At 40.5% G+C, this 26,305-nt stretch overlaps 1 protein-coding gene across 1 annotated transcript in view; it reads right to left on the reverse strand.

Annotated features, from left to right (window-relative positions):
* Positions 1 to 25,495, reverse strand: part of kif26ab (kinesin family member 26Ab) — a 99,694-nt gene extending 74,199 nt beyond the window's left edge. Inside the window, exons 1-2 of the mRNA XM_036593134.1 lie at positions 25,245 to 25,495; positions 24,833 to 25,054 (exon numbers count right to left, since the gene is read on the reverse strand). Coding sequence (XP_036449027.1) covers positions 24,833 to 25,054; positions 25,245 to 25,301 — 279 coding nt within the window. The 5' untranslated portion in view covers positions 25,302 to 25,495. The remainder of the gene's footprint in view (positions 1 to 24,832; positions 25,055 to 25,244) is intronic.
* Positions 25,496 to 26,305: the final 810 nt, after the last annotated feature.

Below are 26,305 nucleotides of genomic sequence, written 5' to 3' on the forward strand. Positions count from 1 at the left end.
ATAACAGAGGTTAGAGGGGTGAGGGTGGCCCTGAGTTATAATGGGCTGAATTGAAATGGCAAAATTACACAAGGGGAGGAAAAGCCCAGTGTGAAGAAAAGGCACAGACAGGGGGATGATTGCCTCTGCTTTTTGCCAGTGAATTGGATTCATTTCACTGGCACCAAGACTGTTGTTTGTTCTGGCAAAAAAAAACTGCTCTATAGATCGAATATAGAAATTGAAAGACATAAATGTTCATATACCAGGAGTTTCCAAGCTCTCCTGTCCTTTTCACTCTCTGCCTATACCTGAGCTCTGCGCCAGAATTGAATCTGGCTAATCTGTCACGGTGTGGAAGCACAACACCTGCATGAGCTTCTCTCCAATGTGTGAATAAAAAAGGTTGATACATCTGTGCTATAGCGAATACCTGCATAACCTCTGTCCACTGCAGCAATTACAACATGAAAGCAGCCCAGAATGTCTCCTATCGTGGTGTCACAGGTGTCAGTATGAGCTGAGAGAGCATGCAGGGCCAAGGCTGAATCCAGGCTGATTTGCATATGAATGTGGGCCCATTACTGTATGTGACCATTACGTTACTTTAATGGCTTCTACACTGCCAAAGCTACTGCTTAGCTTTTCAGCTGCACACCCAGCGAAACACAACCTCAGCCCTCCAAGCATTTAGAGATCCATATATACCATCCTATACTTTGTGGTTTCTAAAACCAGCTTGTGTGGTCCTAAACAACTGTAGTCCTATTTTAAAGAACAGTCATGATATGATTCTTACACTTAACCAGGCTTATTATTTATTAATCTTCAGTTAATATTGTTCAATAGCTACTGCAACTACTGTAATTATTCTTAGGGGTGCACAGTATGTCAGAGGTCAATGTAAGAGGTCATGTAAAATTAATCAATTATCCATCTTTAGAGTTGCAATCTGTATATAACCTGCATACACACATACATCATCTAAACCGCTTATCCTTCTGGGTCGCGGTGGGGTGCTGGAGCCTATCCCAGCTGTCACTGGGCGGAAGGCAGAATACACCCTGGACAGGTCGCCAGTCCATCGCAGGGCAGACATATAACCTGCATATCTCGCTACAATTCATATAAAAATTACACTGTGAATTTGTTTTGAAATTCCAAAAAGTTAATTATTGGTTATTGAAATCAGCACAGAAATTCCATATTATGCCATTAGGCCAACATATGGACCCATTGAGTTTAAGTCAACATGAGTCTGAAATGATAACACATTTTTCTTCCATACCATGACATATTTCTCAGTGAAACGTTTTGAAGTGTTTTCACTTAATGATAGGGAGGGGTGCTGAGAGGGGGTGGTGAAGTATGATAATATTAGTTAATATTAGTGATGAGCTGAAATGAAACTCGAAACTCAGGACATACTCAGACAAAAAATCAAAAAGCTGACAAATAAGAACAGTTTACATTAAAAAATTACTAAAATTATTACAGAATGTAGTTCACAAAATCAAACGTTCTCAACAAGAGAGAACACTTGATCATCCAAGGCAATGAATTCTATTATATTTTAGTTCTTCTTCGGCACTGCTGTTTGTGAATTTTTTTGTTATTTCACAAACAGATGATGTCAGTATGTTAGCGGGGACTTTCCTTTCTGCTTCTGTTGCTGTTCTGTATTCAACCCGTAACCCGTCTTAATACTTGCCATGAACAGTGATCACAAATCATGTGTCTCCTCCTCATAGAAACAGTGAAATAGATCCATGTTGCCAAAGTATTCACCTTCCACTGCTTTCATTATTATTAAAAATAGTCATAAAGTCTTTTGACAATTTATTGTAGAAGTATTTAATCTGGTTTCTTTTGGTCAAGTCTTTCTCTTCCTGTCTAAACAGTGCAATTTCCAGCCATAACAATGTTGGGGCTTCTCTAGTTCCTATTATTTTTCCTCACCCATTGGTGCATGGTGATTTACTCAAAACTCATTACAGTAGCCATTACATTTTGAAGGAAGGTTACGAGAAAATATGATTTTTGTCCTTAATGTGACCAGGGACATGAATAAACATGAAAAAAAGGGTCAATTTTGAATTCAGGTTGACATTGAAGGGTTAACGTAATACACTGTCTGTTCTTGACAACTGAGATCTATATATGGTTTACTCATGCATTACAAATACACACACACACACACACAATAAATGTGGGCTAAAGGATGCGTAAGCATAAGCTCAGTCTGCGCTTGAAGGCTTACTAGCAGGCTCAGGGGTCAGAGGTCAAAGGTTGGCTAATAGTGCAGCTTGTGGAGGTCTGTCCAGCCTTCAGGAGCACTGACCTCTCTCATCTCCCCTCTCCCCTCTACCCTCTGCAATGACTATATTAGTCAGCACCAGTTCACAAACCACATCACCAGCTGCATTACTGCTTATTTAACAGATGATTTACAATACTCTAGTACACACAGACACAAACCGGCATAAACAGACAGATTAACAACTTCATAACACAGCTTCATAAGACTGACATTAATCCACTGAGACGCTAAACCCACCCTGCAAAACATACATAACCACTCACTAAACTGTATAAAGTCACTGATATATGTCTGCTATATTTAAACATGAAAGTCAGCCACACCACATCAGTCACCCCCTCATTAAAACCAATATCATCCCTTTTCTCGTCTGTGTATGTTGATGATCAGCAGTGAAGTGCTTGCACATGGTCTGGCACTCCGAAAGCCTCAAACAAACCCTCTCCACCCAAACAGCACGGCAACAGGAAGTGCAACAAGATTGTGACTTCCTGTCCAGGCTCACTTTCTCATGGACTGCAGGAAGCAGAAAGTCTGGCCTCAGACCCAAAATTATATTGGTTCTGCTCTTTAAAGGGACCATATCCTACATTTGTCTTATGATGTTTTTATGTACTAAAAACATTCATAATTCATTTTTACATGATCATTGTCCAACCTAAACAGGCTGTTCTAGTTAATGTGCCTTTAAGACTGATACACTTAAATTACCTCTGTTATGACTGGCTGCTTTGTATTGCGCCTCAATCAAAAAGCAGTCTAGGCTGAAACAGCAGCCTAATAAATGAGTGGAACAGACTACTGTAGGTGGAAAAGATGGATATATGTAAATGTGTTGATTTCTGGGACATCACAAAAACATTGAATTTGTAAGAAGCTTACTTTTTCATAACGTTACTGTCGCATAAAAACCTCCATCTCCATTTTTGTTGTTTTTTACTTGTTTGCATAATTTAAAAATTCCCATGCATAGTGTTAACATTTTGTAATGAAAAGACCAAAAGAAATAGTCCAAAATTATACAAAAAAAATAGATCATGTTACAGTATCTTACATTACAAGTTGTTCATTCTCCTGTAAAGTGGCCATTTTGGAGATAAAAGGTGATGATATCAGCAACAACATATAGACTGTACAAATGTAAGTATTAAAAGTATTAAAAAAACGATCACACATTGCTCAGAGGGTGTGAGCACAATGCTGTATCTGTAATGGAAGAAAACAGCATCCATGACAGTTTTGTACAAGCAGGTTGCATAAAATTGCCTCTGAAAACAAATTGGCAATTTGGGTTGAATTGGCTCCAGGCTAAAAAGACAAAGATAAAGTGACAGTTGATTTTCTCAAGGTTAATAATTAATCTCCTACCTAATTAGGAATCTAAGAATCTCCAGCCATACTGTGTAATGGTTTTACACAGGCAGAGGGGCTGAGTCGGCATCTCTGGCTTGAAATCACAGAAAAGTCTTTTACCAACTTTGATGGAAAGGACGATCACAACACATGACTTTCAGATCTGGTGATGAAGCATCATTATTAATGTTTAATCAGTAAATATTAGCCACCCTTCCGTCTGTTTGTCAAGTGCATTTCATGTAAACAGTTTAACTAAGTGAAACACAAACAAACCCAACATAATGATTTAGTGATGGAGTTTGTCCCATTATTCTCTGTACACTACGCAGCTTAACTGACTTTAGACACTGATCAATTTTTGAACTCCACTATGACATAGACTTGTATAAATATTGCTTAGTGTATCTTGAATATTACACTTTTTTAGCAAACAATAGGGCTTGAAGTTGAACTCAAAGAGTCCGCACAGTGACATGGAAGTTTACCCACGCCAATGCACAGACACTCAGCTGTTATTGTCTACACAGTGTAAGACGAACTCAAATGTAAAACGGGGTACAATGTGCTTACAATTGATCTGTTTGATTGTTCTGTCTATGGTAAAAACAAAAGCTTTACAAAAACATTAGCTTTGCTGGCCATGTTGCATCTCTTCTGTGCAGTAGCAGCCATGCACGCTCAAGAGGCAGATTCTGCCACTTCGATTGAGTGGTATGTCCTTATTAATTATGTAGAATATAACCCCTAGAGACATTTTATATTTACTTAATAAACCTAAAAACTGTAATAGAAAAACGTTGTGCTCTGCAGGCAGTAATCAAGACGTCACTATTTTCTATGGCTTGAGTTCACACAACCCCAATAAGTTTCATTACCACTAATTTCCCACAGGAAAGTGCATGAGTGAAAGGGGCTCATGTTTTGATTTTTGGAAATCACAAATCAAGAAAACCATTGTGTGGAATCCAAGAGTGCAAATTTGGTCTAACAAGTGGGGGGACCAACACTGAAAAGCTGTATGCCAAATACAATACAAGCAAAACACAAAAGTTACCAATTTCACATATAAAACTAGGCACACAAACCGTGTTAGGCTACCTGCTTCACTAAGCACTGCTGCACACTGACAGACTCTCCTTGGCACAGCTTAGTGCATTTTCTTTTATGCAGTTGCTCTCTGTTTTAGCATGCAATGAAGCAAAATAAATAGTGTGGGAGATTTAATAGGAAATATTATCAATAATATAAGCTATATTTTTTTTGCCAGCCATCCATACATTTCAAGTAATGTATAAAAGTGGGAGGGTGACATAGGACAAATTGACTCAGGCCATTTGAGTTATTTATCTCTGCCTTATAATTTTTCAGAAAACATGAAAAAAAAAAAACATTAGATTAATTTCATTCTCTTATTCCTAACATGCTTCAAATTCACATCATCTGCTAAATGAATTAACTCAGACAGACAGGTGTACCAAGATGTGGTTCCACCCAAACAAGTTATTGCGGAGGATGTCAAGGAATGGAATGAGAAACTTCTGTGTGTGACGTGTAGACATCATAGAGGCTAAATTCCCGCTGGAGGAAGTTAGGTGTGAACAGAGGAGTTGACTTCCCCACGCAGAGCAAGTCAGATGAGAGTGATGGATGGAATGGGACAGAAAAACAAAAGCGAGTCGGCACTTTCGGAAGCATGCATTGTGCGCAGGTCAAGGGGACCATCCTGGGAAGGAGGGCACCGTTTCAGGAATGATTAACCACATTCCCACAAACGTTTCCTTTCCTAAACACCAGCGGCAGGCCAAGCTCATTAACGGGGTGGCTGTGTGTGTCCATGCGTGTGCTACCTGAGGACAGCTTCCAGCCACTGCCCTCCACTATATCACCTCCTGTGCTAAGTGCGAGTGAGCTATCTCCCCCTTTACCTCCTGCAAAAACAGGAAATGACAGAATAGGAAAGTGCTGTATTTATGTGCGTTGGCTGAAGGCCTGTTTCTACAGTCCTGAAAACAGGCCTATGCGGGTGCGACCTGCAGCGGTGTTATTTTTATCACTTTAACAAAGAGCTCCCACCGATCCTTTTCACAGCTGTTGTCACTTTAGTTACTTTCTGCTACTGACTGTGGATCAGCTCTTTCTTTAGCAGCCCCAAGCTTCATTATTAGCTTCATTATTCATCAACACATTAAGGGTGCATGACTGTCTCAGTGTGGTACAATACAGCCACACAAATACAGTCGTATGCAGAAGTTTGGGCACCTCTGGTCAAATTACATGTTTTGTTGACTTTCTAAGTTAAAAAAAGTTAACACATCCTTTACAGAGCAAATGTCTGAAAATCCTAATGCATTATTACTGTTTATTAGTTGGAATGGACAAAACCGTCTATTTCAGAATCATATTCTGCACTGCAATAAATCCAATGAAACAGGACAAATTATGCTCTCTTTGTAATGAAACATGCAGCTGGTCAGTATTCTTTAAGTACTGATGATACCTACAGAAAATAGTATTTTAAAAATTGCAATTTATCACAAAAGCGATAAACACTGCTACGCTGACCACCCATATTATCCATCAGGTAATCATTTACTGTAGGGGGATTTTTGAAAGGGTTTGCATGGTTTGTTATTGTACTAATAAGTCATTTTTATGTTTGGCCTCTTAAAACATTCTCATTAATTAATTAATCATCAAAATATTCAGTAGATTGCTCTATTAACAATCGATAGTTACTGCACTATAGACAAGCTACTTAAGAGAGTGAAAGGGAAGCAAGACTGAGGAGAAAACAGCAGAGATATGTGTGTTTTTGTTTTTGTGTCTGTTTGAAAGTATGTTTTCATGTATTATGTCTCTGGGGCCGTCTCCACGTATGTAGGGGTGGGATTTATGCATTAGTGTGTGTTTGGGGTTGCAGCGTTTGATCTCTTTGAAGGCCGTAGGAAGGTGCTGACAGGGGTTCCTCGTCTCTCTGCGCTGGTGTTTTGGGCAGTGTGTGTTCTTTCATGTGTTCAGGAAGCTACTCACTGAGAGACACAACAAACCCCTTCGCAAGTCTCTCTGATCTTCACTGGCCCATTGTTTAAGAGTCAATTAAGCATTGTCTAGCACGCGCATACAGACCCCCTCTCCCACTCCCAAACTGTCTTAAACGCTCAGTCTAAAACGTACACACTCAGAAACACACACTGACAGCAAACCACTTTTCAAAAGTCACACTGTCTGCCCCACGTTGCACTGCATTTTGACAGTTTCCTGTCATATTTGAGAAAAAAACAGAATGTGATAGAAAACAAATACTCACATCTTTAATTAGGGATGCTCTCCTTTCTCCTCTGATACCAATTCCAATGTAAGATAATGTACAAGAAGTGTTTGCCAAAATACGCTACTGAACAATATACTGTTTGTGTGTATATGAAGATTTTAAATTATGATAATTACCCAACATTTTATCACTGTTTACAATTATAGTTATATTAGTTATATTTAATAAAAAACTACAAATAAGACTGCATTCTCGATTATTTTTTAAAATATCAGCACTGTGAGGGTAGTTAATAAATATTCATTAAAAATAAAATAAACACTCTGCACATATTGAAGCTAACTGACTATAACTATTACATAGGCCTCTTTGCCTGGGGGTCTGGAGTTGGGAAGCCCTCACACAGAGCAATGAAGCCCTTTCTGAGATCTGTGAAAATGCTCCAACATATAATTAACCAGGGAAAATGAGTCATTTATTTAATTTTATCATACATACATTATACATTATACTTATAAATGTGCATCAGCCATGCACATGACCTATACTATACTTCATAAATACCTTTTGTTTATCCTCCACTACAACAATGCTAATTACTACTAGCAGTATAATAGCTTTTCCCACATTACATTAGCATCAAGCTAACTGTTTAATATCAGCTCCACTGACATGTGAAGCTTGTAACAGACAATCAGGTAACATATTTTAACTTAATGGTCTGGCTTTACACTGTATCTTTAAGCAAACATTTCAACTTCAAGTCTAACTCTGAATACTATTTGATTAGCCTCTTAGCAGTCTTCCAAACTGGTTGTTAAAGAAAGCTCTTATTTAGGGTGTGTTTGCTATGGTTTCAGGCCTTCTATTTCACATACACACAGCATGCAAACATACACGTATTTGTGAGGTCCTACATTTTTTCATGCTCCAAACCAGATGGGACATGAATTTCCTGTTACCGTGCATATTTAATATCACACATAACATGTCTAGTACTGTTACAGTTTTAGAATGAGCGTAACAAAGAAACTGTTTCAAATGCATCTGACATGTTGGGTTGATATCAGATCTTTTTAATAAGGTCAGTATCTGGGCCAGTACCGTTTAAGGATATTGGATTGGTGCAATAAAGGCCCAAGGGATGATTTGATGAACAAATCATGTGAATAAAAGAAAGAAAAGAACACATTAATTTAGTAACTTAGTAAATTCAAATGTAATGAAATTTGATTTTAATGTAAATCAATTATTAATGCCCACAAATGCAATTTTGAAATACAACGTACTTAGCTAGCAGCTATTCTGCCAAACACATCACTCCATAGTACAAAGTGCAAAGTCAGTGTCCTTCTTTACTATTACCAACAAAAAACACCCCTCTGCATACCAACTAAACGTGTGAACAGATGCGCATGACCATTAGGATTGTTACATGGTGCAATGTCTGCCTGGACATGCAGAGGATATCAGAGAGGGACCCCTGCTACTACATGTCCTTCTGTAAGTGAGTTTCCCACAACCTGAAGACCTTCAGGACACAGCCAGAAAGAAAGGAGGGGGCAGTAGTTAGCCTACGGCTGGACACCTTGACTGGACAGATCTTTCCCCTGTGGGCAGACCCATAAAACCCAGCAGGTATCTCACAGGCACAGGATGGCAACTTCTTAGCAGGAGGAAGGATTTCAGTGTAGCTGTAGATGTGCTCCTTGATTTGCATTCAAAGGAGTTCCGCTACGAATATACAAGGCAGCTGCATAAACCACAGTCTGGAAAAAACATGTACACTTCAAAGAGTTTGGACTGACATTTTTCAATGTCTAATGATAACACAGTGTGTATCACACAATAGTTTGAGACAAACGATATAGAATAGATTACAAATGGACATGAATTGGCATACCTATGGTATTTAATAGCTCACCATGTCAACACATCAAAGTCTTTATTGATCTCAGCCACTGAAAGTGAAAATGATTCCAACTCAAAATGGGTTAGAATTATGGGTAATTGTGGCTTTAGGAACACTCACAACAACATGTCTGCTTCAGCGAGAGCGAGATTTATCTCTGCTGTTCTTGACTCTAGCACACATCAACAAACAATTTCATCCAGACAAAACATGCTATAACTGCCAAAACACATTCTGATAGCTGAGGGAGCCCCATTAGGGAGTAACTGCTCATTTAGCAGAGGATCAAGCGAGTCAGAAAGGCCTTTATCATTGATGCACTGATGGTTCAGATACCATGTGAAACTAGGGCATGAGACACTTTCACACCAACCACTCCCTTTTTATTAGAGCCCAGCATAATGCAAAAAAAAGTGTCACAGTGGCTGACAATTAGCTTCTGACAATAAAACATCAAGCACGGCACACAAGGATGTGAACAAAAGAAAGAAAACGGAGCGTCAAAGCTCTGAGCCCTCCTGCAAGTTCACGGCCTCATGTCAAAGTCCTGTCTGTTCCGTTTAACGGCACGTGTGTGGCCTCCGAGGACTGGAGTGCAATAGTCTGCGTGGGAAAGACAGCAGAGGGGCTCATAAAGGGAGGTGTGAGTTAAAGTACCTGACACAGTGCGGGGATAAAACACAAGCTCTCCGGGAGGACACTGTCATTGTGACATCATAAAAACTCGCTAAAGTAAGTAAAGCCTGCACGAGAGGGACAGTTCCACAGTGACATCATAAACAGTGCCATGGTAAAAGAGGGGGTAATATAGAGCCTCTTGCACAGTAATAATCATTGCTATGGTGACAAATTGGGTAATATAAAGTGAGAGTGAGAAGAGTGACATCATAAACATTGTCATTGTAAGGAGAGGGTTTTGTGGTTCTGTGAACAACGACAATGACAGTGGCAGAGTAAATGATCCCAAAGAGGCGAGTAAAAGAAACCGTGGCAGAATATCTATACTCCGCATACCTGTACTCCGCAGCGATACTGTAAAATGTTGTGCAAATTGGCAAAAAGAAAGACCAAGTGTATAGTAAACTAGTTTATCACAAAGCTGTATCTGTGAATATTCTGTATTGTGAAGGCTGTCAGTCTTCCAAGTCAATGAATTGTCCAGGAGCAATAAGTCAAGGCAGCTGAACTTGTCTTGGCTTCATCACAAGTATGTGGTGGGAACATACCTTAGCAAAGGAATTCCAAGGAACGTTCCTTCCACTCATTTGAAACAATGAAGCCCCTTGGCAAAACATCTTGAAGATTATACTACAACTTGACTGACTTTGACTGATGACTAGACAGTATTTGGGCCTGTTTCAGAGTTTCATTTGTGTTGGCAATTAAAGGCAGAGCAAAATCTCAGTAAGACACAGCACATACAGGAACTGAAAGCAAGGACTGTCAGACAGATTCCTAAGGAAAAACCTTTAATCCGTTCAGGTGTGAAGGTTTTTTAAACTTCAAAAAGTTCTCACTTGCACATCTCATTAACATAAAATGGTTCTCTAAAGAACCATTGCTTGAAAAGTTCTCAAGGCTGTTATTCTGTGGTATCACGCCAACAAACTCTTTCACACACATTTATTTGTAAGAGCGGAGACGTGTTTGTGGCAAGAGACTGATGTCCATGAGACCAGGAATCGTGTGAGCGGGAAACTCATTAAAACATGAATGCTCATGTTGGCTGTTGCTTTTCTTCTTCGCAGAAAGAAGCAATTAGACAGCAGTGATTAGTTTCTCCTTCATCTTGCTCAACATTGATGTGACTGACTGAAACTCTGAACCGGAACAACTTCTACTGAGTAACTCACTGATAACGTCTGAGTATTTCTGTCAAAAGCCAATATCTGGTATTAATATTTTCAGTGGAGGTAGACTGTAATTGTTTCACACTGCCATGCTTTGATGTTTGCTGTCTTTCAGTGCATTGTTCTTTAATGGCAAGATGTCCAAAATGTCCAGATTTGTCCAGAATAATACTATATTTATTTATCTGTAATACTACAACAAAAAGTGTAACTCTGACTCTTGAGAATTTTGGGCTGCATATGTGAACAGTAAAACAAAGTAAGTAAGTGTCATATTTACAGAAACATAACTTGAAGTGATTGTTGTGTCTCTTCGTTGAGCAAAATGGCAGGTTCAATCTGTCTATGACTGTCTGAGTGAGCATACAGCTCAACAGAGAACTGGCACACAGACCACGTACTTGACGCAAATGTCTGTATGGAATTTTAAATGATGGTTTATCCTGTGTCATCTTTTCTAACCCAAGTTCAAGACATAACCTATCAGCATACAGGACGGTATAGCTTACAGCAAACCGTGATGCTCCATAGCTTTTGCTTTCTAGCTTATCTTATCTGAGCTCCAGGCATCCAGCACAGAATGAAGATAGAGATGTTTTGGGATCAAAGACCACAGAAGAGTCTTCACAGTGTAGAACCTATAAAACCTGACACTTGGCTGTGCTTTGTAAGGAAATTAGCGTGACTGCAAAAAACCTTAGGCAATCAATTTATTTGACAGGAGGCTCTAAAGCTTTCACAACAGCTGGGGCAATACATGAGTGTACCTTATGTTCGGTACCTGTGATGTGACAATACCTGAAAACTGTTTGCTCTTAAGATAATGGAGAAGGGAGAACATGAGACAGAGTCTAAACTGATAGGGGTTCTATGATCTGTGCACAAGAATACCACACAAAGCCTGTCAGAGCGAAGATGCTTTGTGTTAAATGGTTGAATGAGTGCATTCCGATACAAAAGCAGAACAAAGCAGCTTTCTAAGAGAAACAAGACAAATCATCCCTCTTTAAGAAGAAAGAAAATATAAGAATGGAAGAAAACAGTTATCATATAAAATGCAGAATACTTCTTCTCTAAGCCACACGTTTGCCACCCAGCAAGAGACGCACACACATATGAGTGCCACACATGGCGGCTGAGCCTGAAGCGTGAAATGAGCTTGGGCGTGAACTTTGACTGGCATTTCCATGCCCAGATTTATGGAGCCCACATACAAGTGCAAGCTCCAAACAATTGAGAATAAATAAGGGCATACCAAGGACGCATCACGCAATGCACAAACATGCACACAGTCCCAGCACACAGTGTTTACATTCAATAGGCAAACATCAGTGTGGTTCCTATGAAACAGGCCAGAGTTTAGAGGGAGAAATGAATAGCTCTGCTGACAGTGTCCCATTGAGATTGAGAGAGAAACACAAGTGCGTATGCAGCTCTTTGTTTGATGCCGGAGACCGGAGCAGCTCTAGTTTGCTTTATTCAAAGCAAACTTAGCAGGTCTGGCAAATGTAGCTGCACATCTTTCAGTACTGTTACAATTATAACATTATCATCTGGTCAAATTTTTTAAAGCTGCTCTGTGTAATATTTGGGGATTTGGATCTCTCTGGTGGAAATGTGTAACTGCACACATAGTGAAAAAATATTTTGTTACATCGGTTCTGCTTCAGACTGTATAACATTGAATTTGTATTTAAGACCTAAACATCGAGAAGGACTTTCCTTTTGCATATGACGTTAATATGTAAAGACATAAATTGTGGTTCAAAAAAACTCCTGCAAAGTCCAACCCGACACCTCTGAATACTAAATTACTATTAAAGTCTATTAAACTAGTTTAAATTCGCTAGTTTAAACTCACAGCAGACACTATATTTTAGCGTGTTCTTTTTTCTCCCATCTCAGTAATGCTAACTTCTTTCAGTTTTAACAAAAAATGCTTTAAGCTGACTGATATTATTTTCCTCAGTTACTTTTACAATCATATATTTAGGCTGCAACAAACAGAATGTATATTTAGTTAATTTTTACAGATGCAAATATATGTAAACACAAGAAATCAGAAAAAACTGACTGGGACACATCATGGGTCCTACAAAAACAACAAAAACTACTGTCTGGTGCTGTGAGGCCAGCAGTGAGTACTGTTTGTTTATTTGAGCTCAAGCCGTGCTAATTGTCAGCTGGGAGCTACTAAGTATCAACATGATAGCTAATAAGCCAATTTAACCACTTTTTAGGTTTGCACTTTAAGTGTTGCATGCACTAAATAAAAGAAGATAATTAAGTTATAATAATAATTATAATAAAATTTCATTACTGTGACAGGCCTAACTGACTCCAGTCACCCATCAATTACTTTAAGATTTAATATAAATGTACTGCTTTTGTTTATGTTCATAAGAGCTGCTGAGAGACTCAGGAGCTCATCTGACTCAAACCTGATGCAGATCCTCTAATGTGTAACAGGCAGATGAAACAAACCTAGATACATATACACAGTGGTACTTTGTTACAGCCAGTTGTACCACTTTGTAATGGTCTATTCTAGCTTTCAAGAGTCAGTTTGTTTTGGCAAGCTGATGTCTCTTTTATGCCAATCATCTACAGTCCGGGAGCTGGTATTAATGGAAGGGTTTAACAGTTCTACTGAGAAACAGCCAAGAGCTTTCAGCTTTTGTTTAGCTCTCATTAATTTCTAATTTCATTTAAACTACTAATCTTTCTCTGCATACGCTCACTATTCTAGGAGGCCAAACTAGAAGACTGGATTATTGTGGAGCTAAATAATCATGGTGTGCACATCTCACTGGCAGTGGAAGCAACAACATGTTTGATTTGTTCAGCATGGTCATTAGTTATCCAGGATTGCCAATATTTGGAGATATAAATGGCCAGTCTGTAAACAATTTACTGATGTATACGTTGCGGTTGATGTTGAACATACCGAGCTTTTAAAAAGCGTGTGTCAGTTTTTATAAGCAACGTCTTGCCAGAAAAGAAACTGATTGAAAAATTGTGATGGAGGTTTTTAAAGAATATAAAAATGTGTATTTTTAAATGTTTTAATATGTGTATTTACATACCAGCAAAAATGAAACATTTAACCGTTGTTACATCTGTTGTAAACATGCTTACTTACATCTAACAGCAGAGCCACAGTACTTTGTAGAGTGAGATGTTCTGGTACTAAACTCCCTTTTTGATGATGTAACCTGAAGGTGCGAGGAACTTTTAACAATTTTGTTTGATAACTGAGGTAAACATTAACGCCCTGTTTGGGCCCATCTGTGGTAAGATTTCATGATGTTATTAAATGTAAACCAGTCATTAATATGTGTGCTGCATTCGAATGCTGTGCATCCACATCCGTGCATGTGTTTGGCCTTCCCTCTGGCTAATGTATCAGTTTAATATCAGTTTGTCTATTTAGCCTGCAAAGTGTGAGCTTTGGGAAAACAGCAAATAAACAATATTATTGTATTTGTTGCCTAAAGCTTCTGAAAAAAATTAAGAATCAGGCAAAACAGACCAATTTGGCAGAGAACAATTCAGAATCTGAACCAGCCAAAGAAATTCATTATCAGTGCACCCCTAGCCATAGCTGTTTGTGTGATGTACTGTGCCTGGCCATGTAAACAGACAGCCTGTAAAAACAAAACAGTCATTCAGCAGACAAACACAAAGCTAGACATCTTAGAATCTAAGTTTTCGGAGCCAGCAGGAGATGACCTACACTGTCCTACCTGCTCCTGTCTTTATCTGCACTGCAATCACGTTGCTCTGATGACAGGCAGGACCAGGCAAGGAAAGAATGGACATTACATTGGTTGAAACATTCCAGAAAGTGTTTTCTTCTCAAAAAATCCACTCACTGGGTGTGTACCTTATCCAGCGACTCCATCTTCACACAAACATATACACACAAACACACACAAAGCCCTAAGCCCCCCTTGAGCCTGTTTCCCGTGTCACGCCCGCCAATACAGAACAGTTTCCTCCTGTTGTGGCCAGCTTGCAGTAGAATGCACTGAGAATCAGGATTTAAGCAAACTCTTTTTCCATGCCTGGCTTCACCCTCTACACTCTCTCTGCACATCTTTACAGACCCTTTCTCACACTTTATCTCTTCTGCCTCCCCTCCTTTTGTGCTCGTTCTTCTCTTGCTCTCTCTGGTTCCTCAGTCTCAGTCTCTCTCTCACTCTCTCTCTCTGGGCTGTGACTGATGCCTGCAGCTCCATTCTGCTATCTGACATTAGATTATCACTCTGCTGCTTAATGCTTCCACTTCATGGCTTTACACTTAATGTGTGTAGAATGTATAACTCACCATTGAAGACCTTTGGCATCTCATGTGAAAACTGGTGCAAAATCAGAAGCTGCAGTAAAAGCATGAACTAAAGGTAGATCAACATCTGGCATTGACAAATTCAGACCTAACTGTGCGCTAAACAGATTAGCAAAGGAGAAGGAAAGCTATTACTAAAAGTCATGGAGAGTCAATAAAATCTTATGGTTCACAAAAAAACCTCAAGTTCAAAACTAGATATTTCTGTGCAGATTTGCTTTAAAAGTTTGGTGTATAGTCATTTTTTCATAGTGTTCGTAGTGAGTACTTTTTCTGCAACTGAAATATAAAAATATTGTAAAAGCTTGTATCTCTAAAATTGTAGCCTTACAGAAGCAGGAAAGTTATAGTGCAAGTTAATGTGACAAAGATTTGAAAATAATTTTGTGCAATCTTTATTGGTCATTTATTTTGAAATCCTCACACAGTGTAAAGAGCAGCTGGTGATAAAAACTGTGTAAAAATTCAAAACTGGATAAAAGTGAGTTATGAGGTTTTAATAAGACAATAACAATATATACATTGTGGTCTAATAGTGTGGGGCCACAACCTGGGACTTTCTCATTTAACCCTCTGGGGTCCACAAACTCACCTGTGCTTAAAATTAGATGTTTCATATATGTTCCTCTATCTTTGCAGACAATAAAGCACAGAAACATGGTTTGAATATTTCTCGAATCTTTAGACTCCATCTTATTGCAAGATCGTACGTGACTCACATCCAGAGTTAAGAGGCTATGAAGAAGGGTTGAGAAACATGTCATCTCCTTCTCACCATGCATAATGGGTGGATTCAAGTGTCCGTCTACATTTTTATGTGAAACTGTGACCAGTGGACACTCAGGAAATCCCTAAGGACTGACCCATTACATCGGAAGCCATTCATTCATTATTTAGTTGACATCAGAGACGCATGTGAAATGGCGTGCAAAGAGTTTCCAGCTACTGAAGCTGCTGGAGCAGTTTTGGAAAGTAGCAACGAAGATAACAGAGCATTTTGATATGAAACACATGGGTATCATTTTATATGCAAGTACTTTTAATGACAAATATAAGAAGAAATGCCAAAATCAAGAAAACGTACTTAGACTTCAGAAGGTAAAACCTAAAAATAAACAAACGTTTAAACATTTTGGGGAAAAGTTTTGATGTAAAGTAAAATCAAGAAAAAATAAGAATTAAGATTCTGCACTATTTCTACATCACTGTTCAAATTTTAGCTAATCTGTGACAGTGACTATATTAAAGCCTTAGTACAAAAAGGTTTTTTATGTCTCATCCCTGAAGCTCGTGTTCAGGCAACTCTTGGGTGGATTTGATCTACTCATCAGAAGCTTTTGCCTAAACATGTGGAGTCCATGCCAGCTTGAGTACAAACTATTATTAAAGCAAAAGAAGGACATACCAAAATACTAATAAATTATCATTTTCACTCAAACTGATAACAAATTTTGTAATAAAAATTGTTGTATTAAATTACAAAGGAATGCAAAATAGAAGCATTTTCAGTACTGGTTTCCAACTTTTGGATCCCACTGTATATACAGCCCAGGCAATACGCAAAATATGTATGCATGTGAGTATGTGAGTGTGTGTGTGTGTGTGTGTGTGTGTGTGTGTGTGTGTGTGTGTGTGTGTGTGCTTGCACTTTTGCACATGTGGAAAGAACACCTGTCCTTCTGTGGGTTAGTTCACTGAAACCCTATATCACATTAAAGAGCGCAAAAAGTGACGAGCAGGTCAAAGGCCAATCAACAAATAGTTAGAGAGGTAACCCCTAAACAACTGCAGTCTCTCTCTCTCTCACTCCCTCCTATTCTCTCACACTCTCTTGCTCAGTATATAACCAATAAACCTAACAACGTTGCACAGTTCTCTGCCCTCAGAAAAGGGCTTTGTGAGGAGCTGTTTCCTCTCACACACACACTGCTTAAGCTCAGCTCTGAACAGAACTAGAAAACCATCCATCACACGCCACTACCAGTCTCAAGTAACATTTATATGTGGAATGTGATATTACTACATAACATAAGACTTTTAAAATAATACAAGACTCCACCTTACCTGTTAAAGGGTCTAAAGGCAATCTTTCCTACCACATATTCCTTACAATATGCTAATTTGTCTTCATAAGAAGCTTTTTGGTCTCTGCATGTGTAGTAAATGACTGAGCATGTGTCTGAAATAATAGTCTAGCGCCTCTAGTGGACACAGTGCGCAACCACACTGTGCAGAAGAGGATTCAAACTCAGCTCCTGAAGTGCAGGCCCACTGCTATTCACACAGGCCTGTCAATCAACAGGATCAAAATATCTGAAACTGCAGATCAGTTTGGCATCAGTGCATTAGTCCCTGCACCTGCTGTGTAACTTGGCCTAAGACATCCCTTTGTGTCAGAGACAATCAGTGCATGTTCATATTGAAGAAAACATAAATAATGTGAGGGTATGTCTATGCATACCCTCACATATGTATATGCATAAGTCAGAGACCACCCTACATTTACACTGCCAGTCAAATGGCCATTATGTACATTTTTCAGGTGATTTCTGTGGAGATTATATGAAGATTATTCATTTGTCTAAGAAAGTTGGAAAAAAAGGAGTTTATGAGTTCAAAAAAAGACTAAAAGATACAGAGAAATTGGGACTCCTAAGAACCTTGCAAGACCTGGTAGACCACCAAAACTGTCACCATCAGACAAATAGCACTAAGGCTTTCAGAGAGCATTTAAGAGAGGAGAAAATCAAGCTCCACTCTAGCTTCTAAAAAAATACACAGGTGTTTCTGTCCATCCTTCCACTGTGAGAAGACAACTCAACACTACAGGTGTGAAAGGATGTGTAGCTGTCAAGAAGCCCTTACGAAATAGCAAAAAAATTCAAATCAAACAAAGAAGCTGCCGTTTCTCAAAATAATGGACTGGCCACCCTCAACATAACTGAATGGGCTTTTTTGGGATTACTTAGATCATGAGAAGCGGAAAATGCAAGCAACTTCTAAGACTGAACTTTGGAGGAGTGGAAAAATACACTGGAAAAAAAAAAACATTTTTACAACTTGACTGGAAAGTAAGGGTGAACGCTGACTTTTGCCCAGTACTGCTTTTCACTGTGCTGTAGTGCTGAGGGCTAGAAGAAAAAGGTCACAATGCCAAAAGTTGAATAATGAATGCTTTTCTTTCTCTCTCACACTCAAAAAAACCTTTTCCCAAAGAGTACTTACAAAAATGGGGAAAAATAAAAAAAAAAATTAAAGATTTACTTTTCTGTTAATTTTAGCACTTCATCAGTGATACACAATGATAAGATCTATTTAATCAGTATTGCTGATTGCGGAGGTGCGAGTCATTCTGATAAGCCAGATGTTATACATGATGACACAGCAAACAAGTTGTTTCGAAACATTCCAGACTGTCGCACTCATTTCTACCATCGTTCCTGGACCTGATATTACAGAAGTGATATATAAAACAAATACAGTGTCTACAAATTCTTATCCCTCTATCATAAAATGAGACACTGCATGTACCAATTTAGCTTATCTGCTAAATACACAACTTATCTCTGAACAGCTTCCGACAAAAAACAAGTTCAAACACTTACTGATTGTCTATCATTTACCAGGATTTACACAGGCAAACATTATCAGCTATGGACACATTTCACTGAACCTCTATCATTTCCTACGCCTACAACTCAGTGGTCTGGGGTGACAGTGGAAAGGTTATAAGCAAGGTGAGTGGGGCATGCAGAAAAACCCCATCTCCAGAGCGGTGCCCTTAACCTGCCCTCATCTGTGTCCACTTTCTGCTGGGTATTCACTCTCTTCTGTTACGCACGCCCACCATTTGGATTCAGCTGATCCACTGTTTCACCCAGAAGGTACTATGAAAAAGAATGGCTCGGTCTGAACAGACATGCGTGTCAAGGTCTCTGTTGACTCCGGAATGTGTGGATGTCAAAAGGGTGATATTTATGGTACAAGGAATCAGCTCTACTCTTGTACACAGGTGACACTTGTGTACATATACATATATAAAGTTCATATATGTCACATTCCAGTTGAGACTGTTTCTGAACGATGCAATAAATGAACTGTTCAACGTCAAAAACGGGCCGCCCAAAATAAATCAGAAATGAAAATTCTCCTAGTGAACATTAAGACAACAGAGATGCTGAAAAACAGCTTTATAACCCCTGTCAGCGCCAAGCGGCAAGCACTGAATGCTAAGAAAACAGAGCACGAGAGAGGAGAACTGAATGTGAAACCATTAGGACCCATAAATGTGATTGATTTATTGCAGCTGCTGAGGCATGTGCGGGGGCACCCTCCCCTGCAGGGCTCCAGGTGAAGAATGGGCTGAGCCTGTCGAACCAGGGCTTCCAGTAAGCGCTTACCTTTCCCTTCAACTGGCCTGCCTTCCCATGAGAAACCCACATCGCTCTGCTCTGCGCAGGGTGTGAGGAAATAATTGTCGTCAGAGTCATCAAAGCAGCGGTTTACCTACTTCCCTCAGGCATGTAGCCACAACACAACAAATGCGGATCGCATTAGTTTATCACATGGCTCAGTTAATTACGGGTTATAAAGAAATGGAAACAAAGTGACCAGGGCATTCTGACATTTAGCTGTCGTAGGGTTGAAAATGTGGTTTACAAATGCAGCCGTCATTCAAATAACATAAACTCTTTTGTATATCATTTTTGTTTGTTTTGTACACCATTTGAAAAAGCCAGCCGCCCTGTACATCATGTGAACATTTCATGATAAAATGCGTATGTTAGCATACATGTAAGTTAATAACATGGCGAATAGCTGACTTCAGCTTCATATCACAGAAGAATTAGGGGTGGGTGGGTGATAATAAATAACTGTCACATCCCCGACTCTTTGAAGGTTGCTGAACTTTACGCTCCTAGGGTTGCCTGCAGAGCACCGCTAGCAGCCTGTTAATTAAGTAATGTTCTTTTTTATTTGAGGGTTGTCCCATTTCTTAGGGGAAGATTTCAACGACTACCCCTTGTAACTCAGTTCCAAGGGGCAAGGTGACACTCGAAAACCGGGGGTAGGTGTGAAAATAAGAAATAGGATTGGGCCATAGTCCCTCAATCCAGACCTCTGCTTACCATCAGTGAGTCTGGGTGCATTTCATTGTTTAACACAGTTACTACTACCTACTTTAATGGGAAAGTGCTGTTGTTTCACCTTGGCATGTAAAGGCACACAGCAAAAACAGACCCACTATAAACAAATCGGAATGTGCATCTACTAACACGTAACAACATCTTGTTTAAAGGGGACCTAGTACGCTTTTCCTGGTTTTTACCTTTCCTGTAGTGTGTTACGTAGCTTTTAATGTATGTAAACGTTCTGTAAAGTTATAAAGCTCATAGTACCCGCCAGAGGGAGTAACTCTCTATCTCAGTGGAATTCCAGCCCTTTTCTGTTGTTACAAGATGATGCAATCTCATAACGCAATACTTGCTGCCCACCGACCGGCAAGCTTGGCACATCCTCACACAATGCACAGCAACCAGAAAGAGCTGGTCAGTTTTGTAGCCATGTCAAAAAGATGTTGACCTGATATTCAGGACTGGATATCTGCAGACTACAAGATGGAAGCATCACCTGGAGGGGCGGAACCACTCTTGTAGCTGACCAGTCAGAACAGAGTGGGTGAGCAGATTAATCAGAGCACACTGGGCTCGCTGGGAGGCAGGGCTTAAAGACACAGGAGCTCCAACAGAGTGTTTTAGACAATAATGTCTTATTAGAACACTGAAGCATGTAAATCTATTCTAGTGAACCCCAAAAATAGAATTAGCAACACTGGAAATGAGCTTAATGTTCTGAGCGGCTTGTCCTCTTCTGACAGACTTGCTGTTGCAATGGCATGCGTGCCGAGTGAGCAACTGGTTGCAAAAACATGTTTCTCGCTGGACAGATAAAAAAGCACACATGTGGGGAGAGCCAATCTGAATGGAACTGACAAAATCCCGATAGTTGTGGACAGCTTGGCGTGCAGCAGATATCAGATGCACATCTGTGGCCGGAGCGCTTGAGGCTAAGACTTCAAGGTTCATAGTCTGGCTGTGCCATAACATAGTCTAATAAAGGCAGCCCACCCAGTTTACTCTTTTCCTGATATTCTGTTCCACAGTGACCAAACCCCTTGACCTTTCATGCACAGCCTTATTTTCTCTCTCATTTCCTCCCCTTCACACATTCATATACACTCACAGAATCTTTTATAAGTCTTCATAATGAACAAATTGTTTTCCAATTTCATCCACACATATGCTTGCAACAGTCTTTCTGAGGGCTTAGAGCAAGTTCAAGGGGACCACTGAAGGAAAAGAAAGGCAAATAGGCCCTCGTAACATCTCCTGTCACATTCAACCTGAGATTCAGGTGCTTTCAACCTTCTACATGAAGGAATTTAAAATGTCTTACTGGTCACAACAGAGGCCTTGTAGACCCATGGACCAATTATAATTAATGACAGCCACTTCAGACCTCCTCTTCATACAATAGCGATGAAAAACCATCCACCTCCAAGCACCAATTCATCTTATAGAATTTGATACCATGTACTGTCCCACAACAATAGAAGAGGTAAAGGCTCTTTTCCATATGGTAGGGTTGCTCTAACCCAGGTGTCCAGGCTCCTCAGTCTTGTTGAAAGATCTCATAATTGCAGTGCACAATGCAACTGGAATCCATGGCTGAGCTATAGAGTTCTCAGGTTCCTTCTTACTGCTTAATCTCCACTTATAGCACAGCAATTTCAGGATAACTTTGACTATTTGAATCACCCTTTCAGAAGTCATGTCAAGTATGCTAAAACAGTCATGGGTTAAGTGTTTAAGATTTTTTGATAAGTGAAATACTGAGTCATTTTTCTCAATGTATTCTCCAGCCCATGGTTCTGTGTTAAGCTTCCAGGCATTTCATCAAGTCTTCAGCCATTGTTAAAGCATCAAGTGCCTTGGCATTGAAGCACACGAACTATTGAGGCATGAGCTACAGCACTGTATGAGACGAAGTGCCCATCCCTCAAAGATTTCAGCCAAAGGAATCGCTGACAATAAATAATAAAACAAAGGATGGGGGGGGCACCCTGGGCAAGCCCTGTGGAAAAAACGGGCCCATTAAAAGCTGTGGGGTGTGAAGAAAGACTAATTGCTGCCTGTGAACACGTGCCCTGCAGAAGACTATAAAGAAATGGCCTGTCACCAGAGCTTTGGTGCTGACCAAGCGTTTCTTGGACCGAGCATCACTGTCACCTATCTGTATGGAATACAGTTAGAGGAAAGACCACAACTTTAAAGACTTTTTTAAATGCATTTCAGTCCAGACACTATAGCAAACCTCTTTAGAGTATGTGCTGTCCCTTGTCCTTACAGCCTGTTCGCATACATAGGTGCAAAGTGACTGAGCATTCGTTCTGGTTATAGAGCTGCTAATGAAAGGTACACCTCTGGCTCTGCTGCTAGTTTTGAAAATGAAAGAAAATTCCAACACAGGGGTTTTAAAGATAGACCTCAGAGTCCTCCTTGTCTGTGCAGGTTATTAAACATGAAATAAGTGCTTTATGCTGATCCCAGCCACTGCGCCACTGAGGACTCTGCCAGAATCCAAAAACACCACAGGAGGATCATTCAAGCCAAAAGCAATCTCTCTTTGAATGTTCAAGCAGACTCCACTGGACCACTGGATTGAGGCCAGATCATTAGGGTAAGCTAATGTCCACTGATTCACACCAGGGTAATATTTCAGGTCAATTATGATGCTGATGTTAATGCTGGTGAAAATAACAACATATGAGCAGTAAAATACTTGTTAAAATACCAAAATATTCACATTCAAAAAGTTTTGATTCAGAAGTGAGCATTAAAGAGCAAAGTACACACCAGCCAGGTCTTGAAGTTCAGGCCAGGTAAGCTCTCCACAACTCTACTCAGACAATACATCCTTTCTGCTCTTCAGATGAGGAAACTGATCCCTCCAAAAGCAGCCTCCCATGGCGATTGCACCCATGGCCTCATTAGGCCATCAGCAGTGGGGCTGATAGAGTAATAATCCCCTGCTTTTACCCCTCCCCTCCTCCATGTCCACACCTGGAGAAGACCACACAGGACCACGAGTGCAGTCTGGATGGCCAGTCAGAAAAAGCCCCTCTATTCCGGTTCCCATGCTTAGCCAGCTACAGTACCCAGTGAAGGGCGGCAATACAAGATAAGGTAAGGAGAGAAGGGGTGCAGATATAGGTAAGCTCTGAGTCCTGTTTAGCCTGGTAAAAGCTCACAGAGTGGGACACTACAGAATACACACAAACACACTTACACAAACACACACACAAAGCCCCCTCTGTCCCCTCCAGTAACCTGGAGAAGGGAGAAGGGGGGGTCAAAGCAAGCTGGAGGGCATGTAATCCTACCTAAGCATGAGATCTTCCCCTGAAACTGCACTACAAAGGAGAGATGGAGGGGACCTGAGGGTAGCCTTAGCAGCAAGTCAGACAACAATAAAGAGTCGCTAGCCTATATTTAACAGCGGTGGGAATTTGGTGCTGGGTATACAGGAACACTTTGAATGCGTGCTGAAGGTCAACTGGGTGTCCGTTTCCTCCGCAGACTCTGCAGCAAACCTAGGACTATCCCCCTCACCTCACCCCCCCCCCAACACGCCCCGCCACAGCAACCCACCAGGGTCGACGGACAAGGAGTGAGATAAGCATTGTTTCCCAAAACAATGGGCCACTTCCAAACAGTGCTCCACTCCACAGACTCCCAGCCACTGGCACTTGCGCTACTCACATGTGTGAAAGTAGCAGAGACAAAAGCTAACCTATGTTGCAGTTTTTGCATTTAACATGTGTTTCAATGCAGGTCGGTGCAGCTTAGTGGACGGGCACACTGTTTACAATGTTGCTCTCTGTGATGGCATTCAAATGTAGTACAGTACAATTTAGAAAGTACATTAGTTTACCAAGCCCCAAAGTCTTACCAAGTTAAATGATTTAGAGACACTGGAGGACTGTGTTCGCAGCCTGGTTTCTTCTTGTTTATACAGATTGCTCCTAATCATGTACATGAGGGGGAATTCACATGTGGCCTTGGCAAGCGGTGAGGGATTCCAATCCACACAACTAATGGAGCCTCTCACATTATTCAAGCCCTCACACTACAGCTTCTTGCAGTTAATCACTAGTCTTACCTTGAGCCAAACAAACGTGGAAATCCCTGCCATAAATGATCGAAAAGCTCATGTCTAAGATGCTGATGGAACTGCGGAGTAGGTCTGAGGTAAACTGCTTCTTATTTGTGACAGAATTAAAACTCTAAACATGAGATGACACCATGTTTGAACGCAAGAGAATGTCTTCAAGACAATGCTCAAGAATTTGCTCAGCTCAGTGGTGCATTAAAGTGGTGCATTAAAGTGTGAATGAGGACCAGAGTTAAGATATCTGCTGTCTGTTATTGAGAAAAAAAATAGTTGGTCTGCACTTTGGCTTTAGTTCCTTTATAAACACCTAGGAAACGATGGAACGATGGAAATGAACCATCTACAGAGCTTTAGGAGCAAGGTCAGAGTTTAAGAGGTTATGACACCTATATGAAGATCCATATGACGTTTCATCAAAACGCAACATGACCAACAAAAGGCTGACAACCAGTTCAGATACCCTACAAATGAGTTTACTCTATAGAGTTTACAGTACTTAGACAGGGGGTTGATAGATGGACCAAGCAGAAAGAAAAGTTATTTCTAAATGCTGGAGACTGACCTTGAGTGAAGCAGAGTCGGTCAGGGCTAGGGCCTGCCTCTTCAGCTCAGATACAACGATGTGACAGTGCGTGCACAGGTGCGTTTTGGTGGGCTCTCTCTCAGAGCCCGCGCCCTCAGGGGGAGGCCGGGGGCTGCATCTCTCCTCCTCAGCTGAATTCCTCCTCTTTCTCGGACTCCCTTCAGGAGAGCAGGAGGACTCTGCACTGGAACAACCCTCAACCTTGCAAATGAAAGAGAAAAAAGTGCTCACTCAAAGAAAAACTGCGCTTTTCCGTAGCCATACACTTCAGAGGGTCCTGAAGGTACCGATGCAACATCGTGCCCACAGGCGCTGCAAAGTGTGCAGACCACCAGTTCACTAGACAGCAAGGTCTAAGTTATCTAAAAACACGCTCCGGGCTGTAACTTACGGTGAGGCGCTTGTTCTCGGACTCTCCTTGAGCAGTAATCCCCTGACTTGGATTCATCTCGCTTGGAAAAAGTCATAAAAGTGAGCCTCAGCAGGCGAACACCACTCGTTTTCCTTTAAAATGAACTTTACGCCCTATTCGCTGGTTAGGAGCGTGAGTGCTGGAGGGAGGAAAGCCTGCTGAAGTCCCCATAGAGAAGTTGTGCCTGGTGTTAGCGCCATGGCGCCGTGTAGAGCTGAGCTGAAGTTAGCCTACACTCAGCATGTAGCAGAGCTGAAGGGGTGTGGCTGCTCTACTGTTTAAAGCCTCTCAGAAGTAGCCAAACGAGGGGAAATGAACCAAGCCTCATTCAGGGACTTTAGCAGCCTTGAAGAAACACATCTAAACCATATACTTACGAGAGGATGATTTAAACGGCTTTATAGATTGAATGAGGGATAAAAAACTACAAATACATTTAACTCTGTTCACTAGATCAGATGATAGCTGTACTATTTTGCCCAGGGCTTCTTTACCCCACATTTCTCCCATAGCCATTCATCTCATTTAACTTTTATGGTGTAACTTGTACAATTATAAACTGCGCTCAATTATAAATGGACTCATGTTGGACACAAATGATGTCATCCTGTTCGTGAGTGTTGGGACCGTGTTGCTGCTGCGACTGAAAGGGCTGTCTGGGGCGTTTTTCTTATTACTCTGGCGCCACCCTCTGGCGACTCCTGCCAATTACAACTCGCGTCCATGCTTGGGAAAAAAAAAACTCTCGTAATTTTAAATATTTAATTATTCATATCTAAATATTTGATGTGGTGATGTAAGCACTGGAGTCACAGCCCAAATGCTGGTCCCCACCTCATATGACCCACTTCTCTTTGTCTACTAGTCAGAGACTGTGAACATCAATAGGTAATGAACTCACCAGCAGCACACAACGCAAGCAGCCTGATTACACGATATCATCAAATCAGTGTTTGTGGGGATATTACCTAAAGAACAATACACGAGTTTTATCAATGTTCCTACCTTTTAAAAACAAAAAGTAATTGGTAGACTTAATC

This window comes from Colossoma macropomum, unplaced genomic scaffold, assembly GCF_904425465.1.
Source record: "Colossoma macropomum unplaced genomic scaffold, Colossoma_macropomum, whole genome shotgun sequence".
Classification (NCBI taxonomy): domain Eukaryota; kingdom Metazoa; phylum Chordata; class Actinopteri; order Characiformes; family Serrasalmidae; genus Colossoma; species Colossoma macropomum.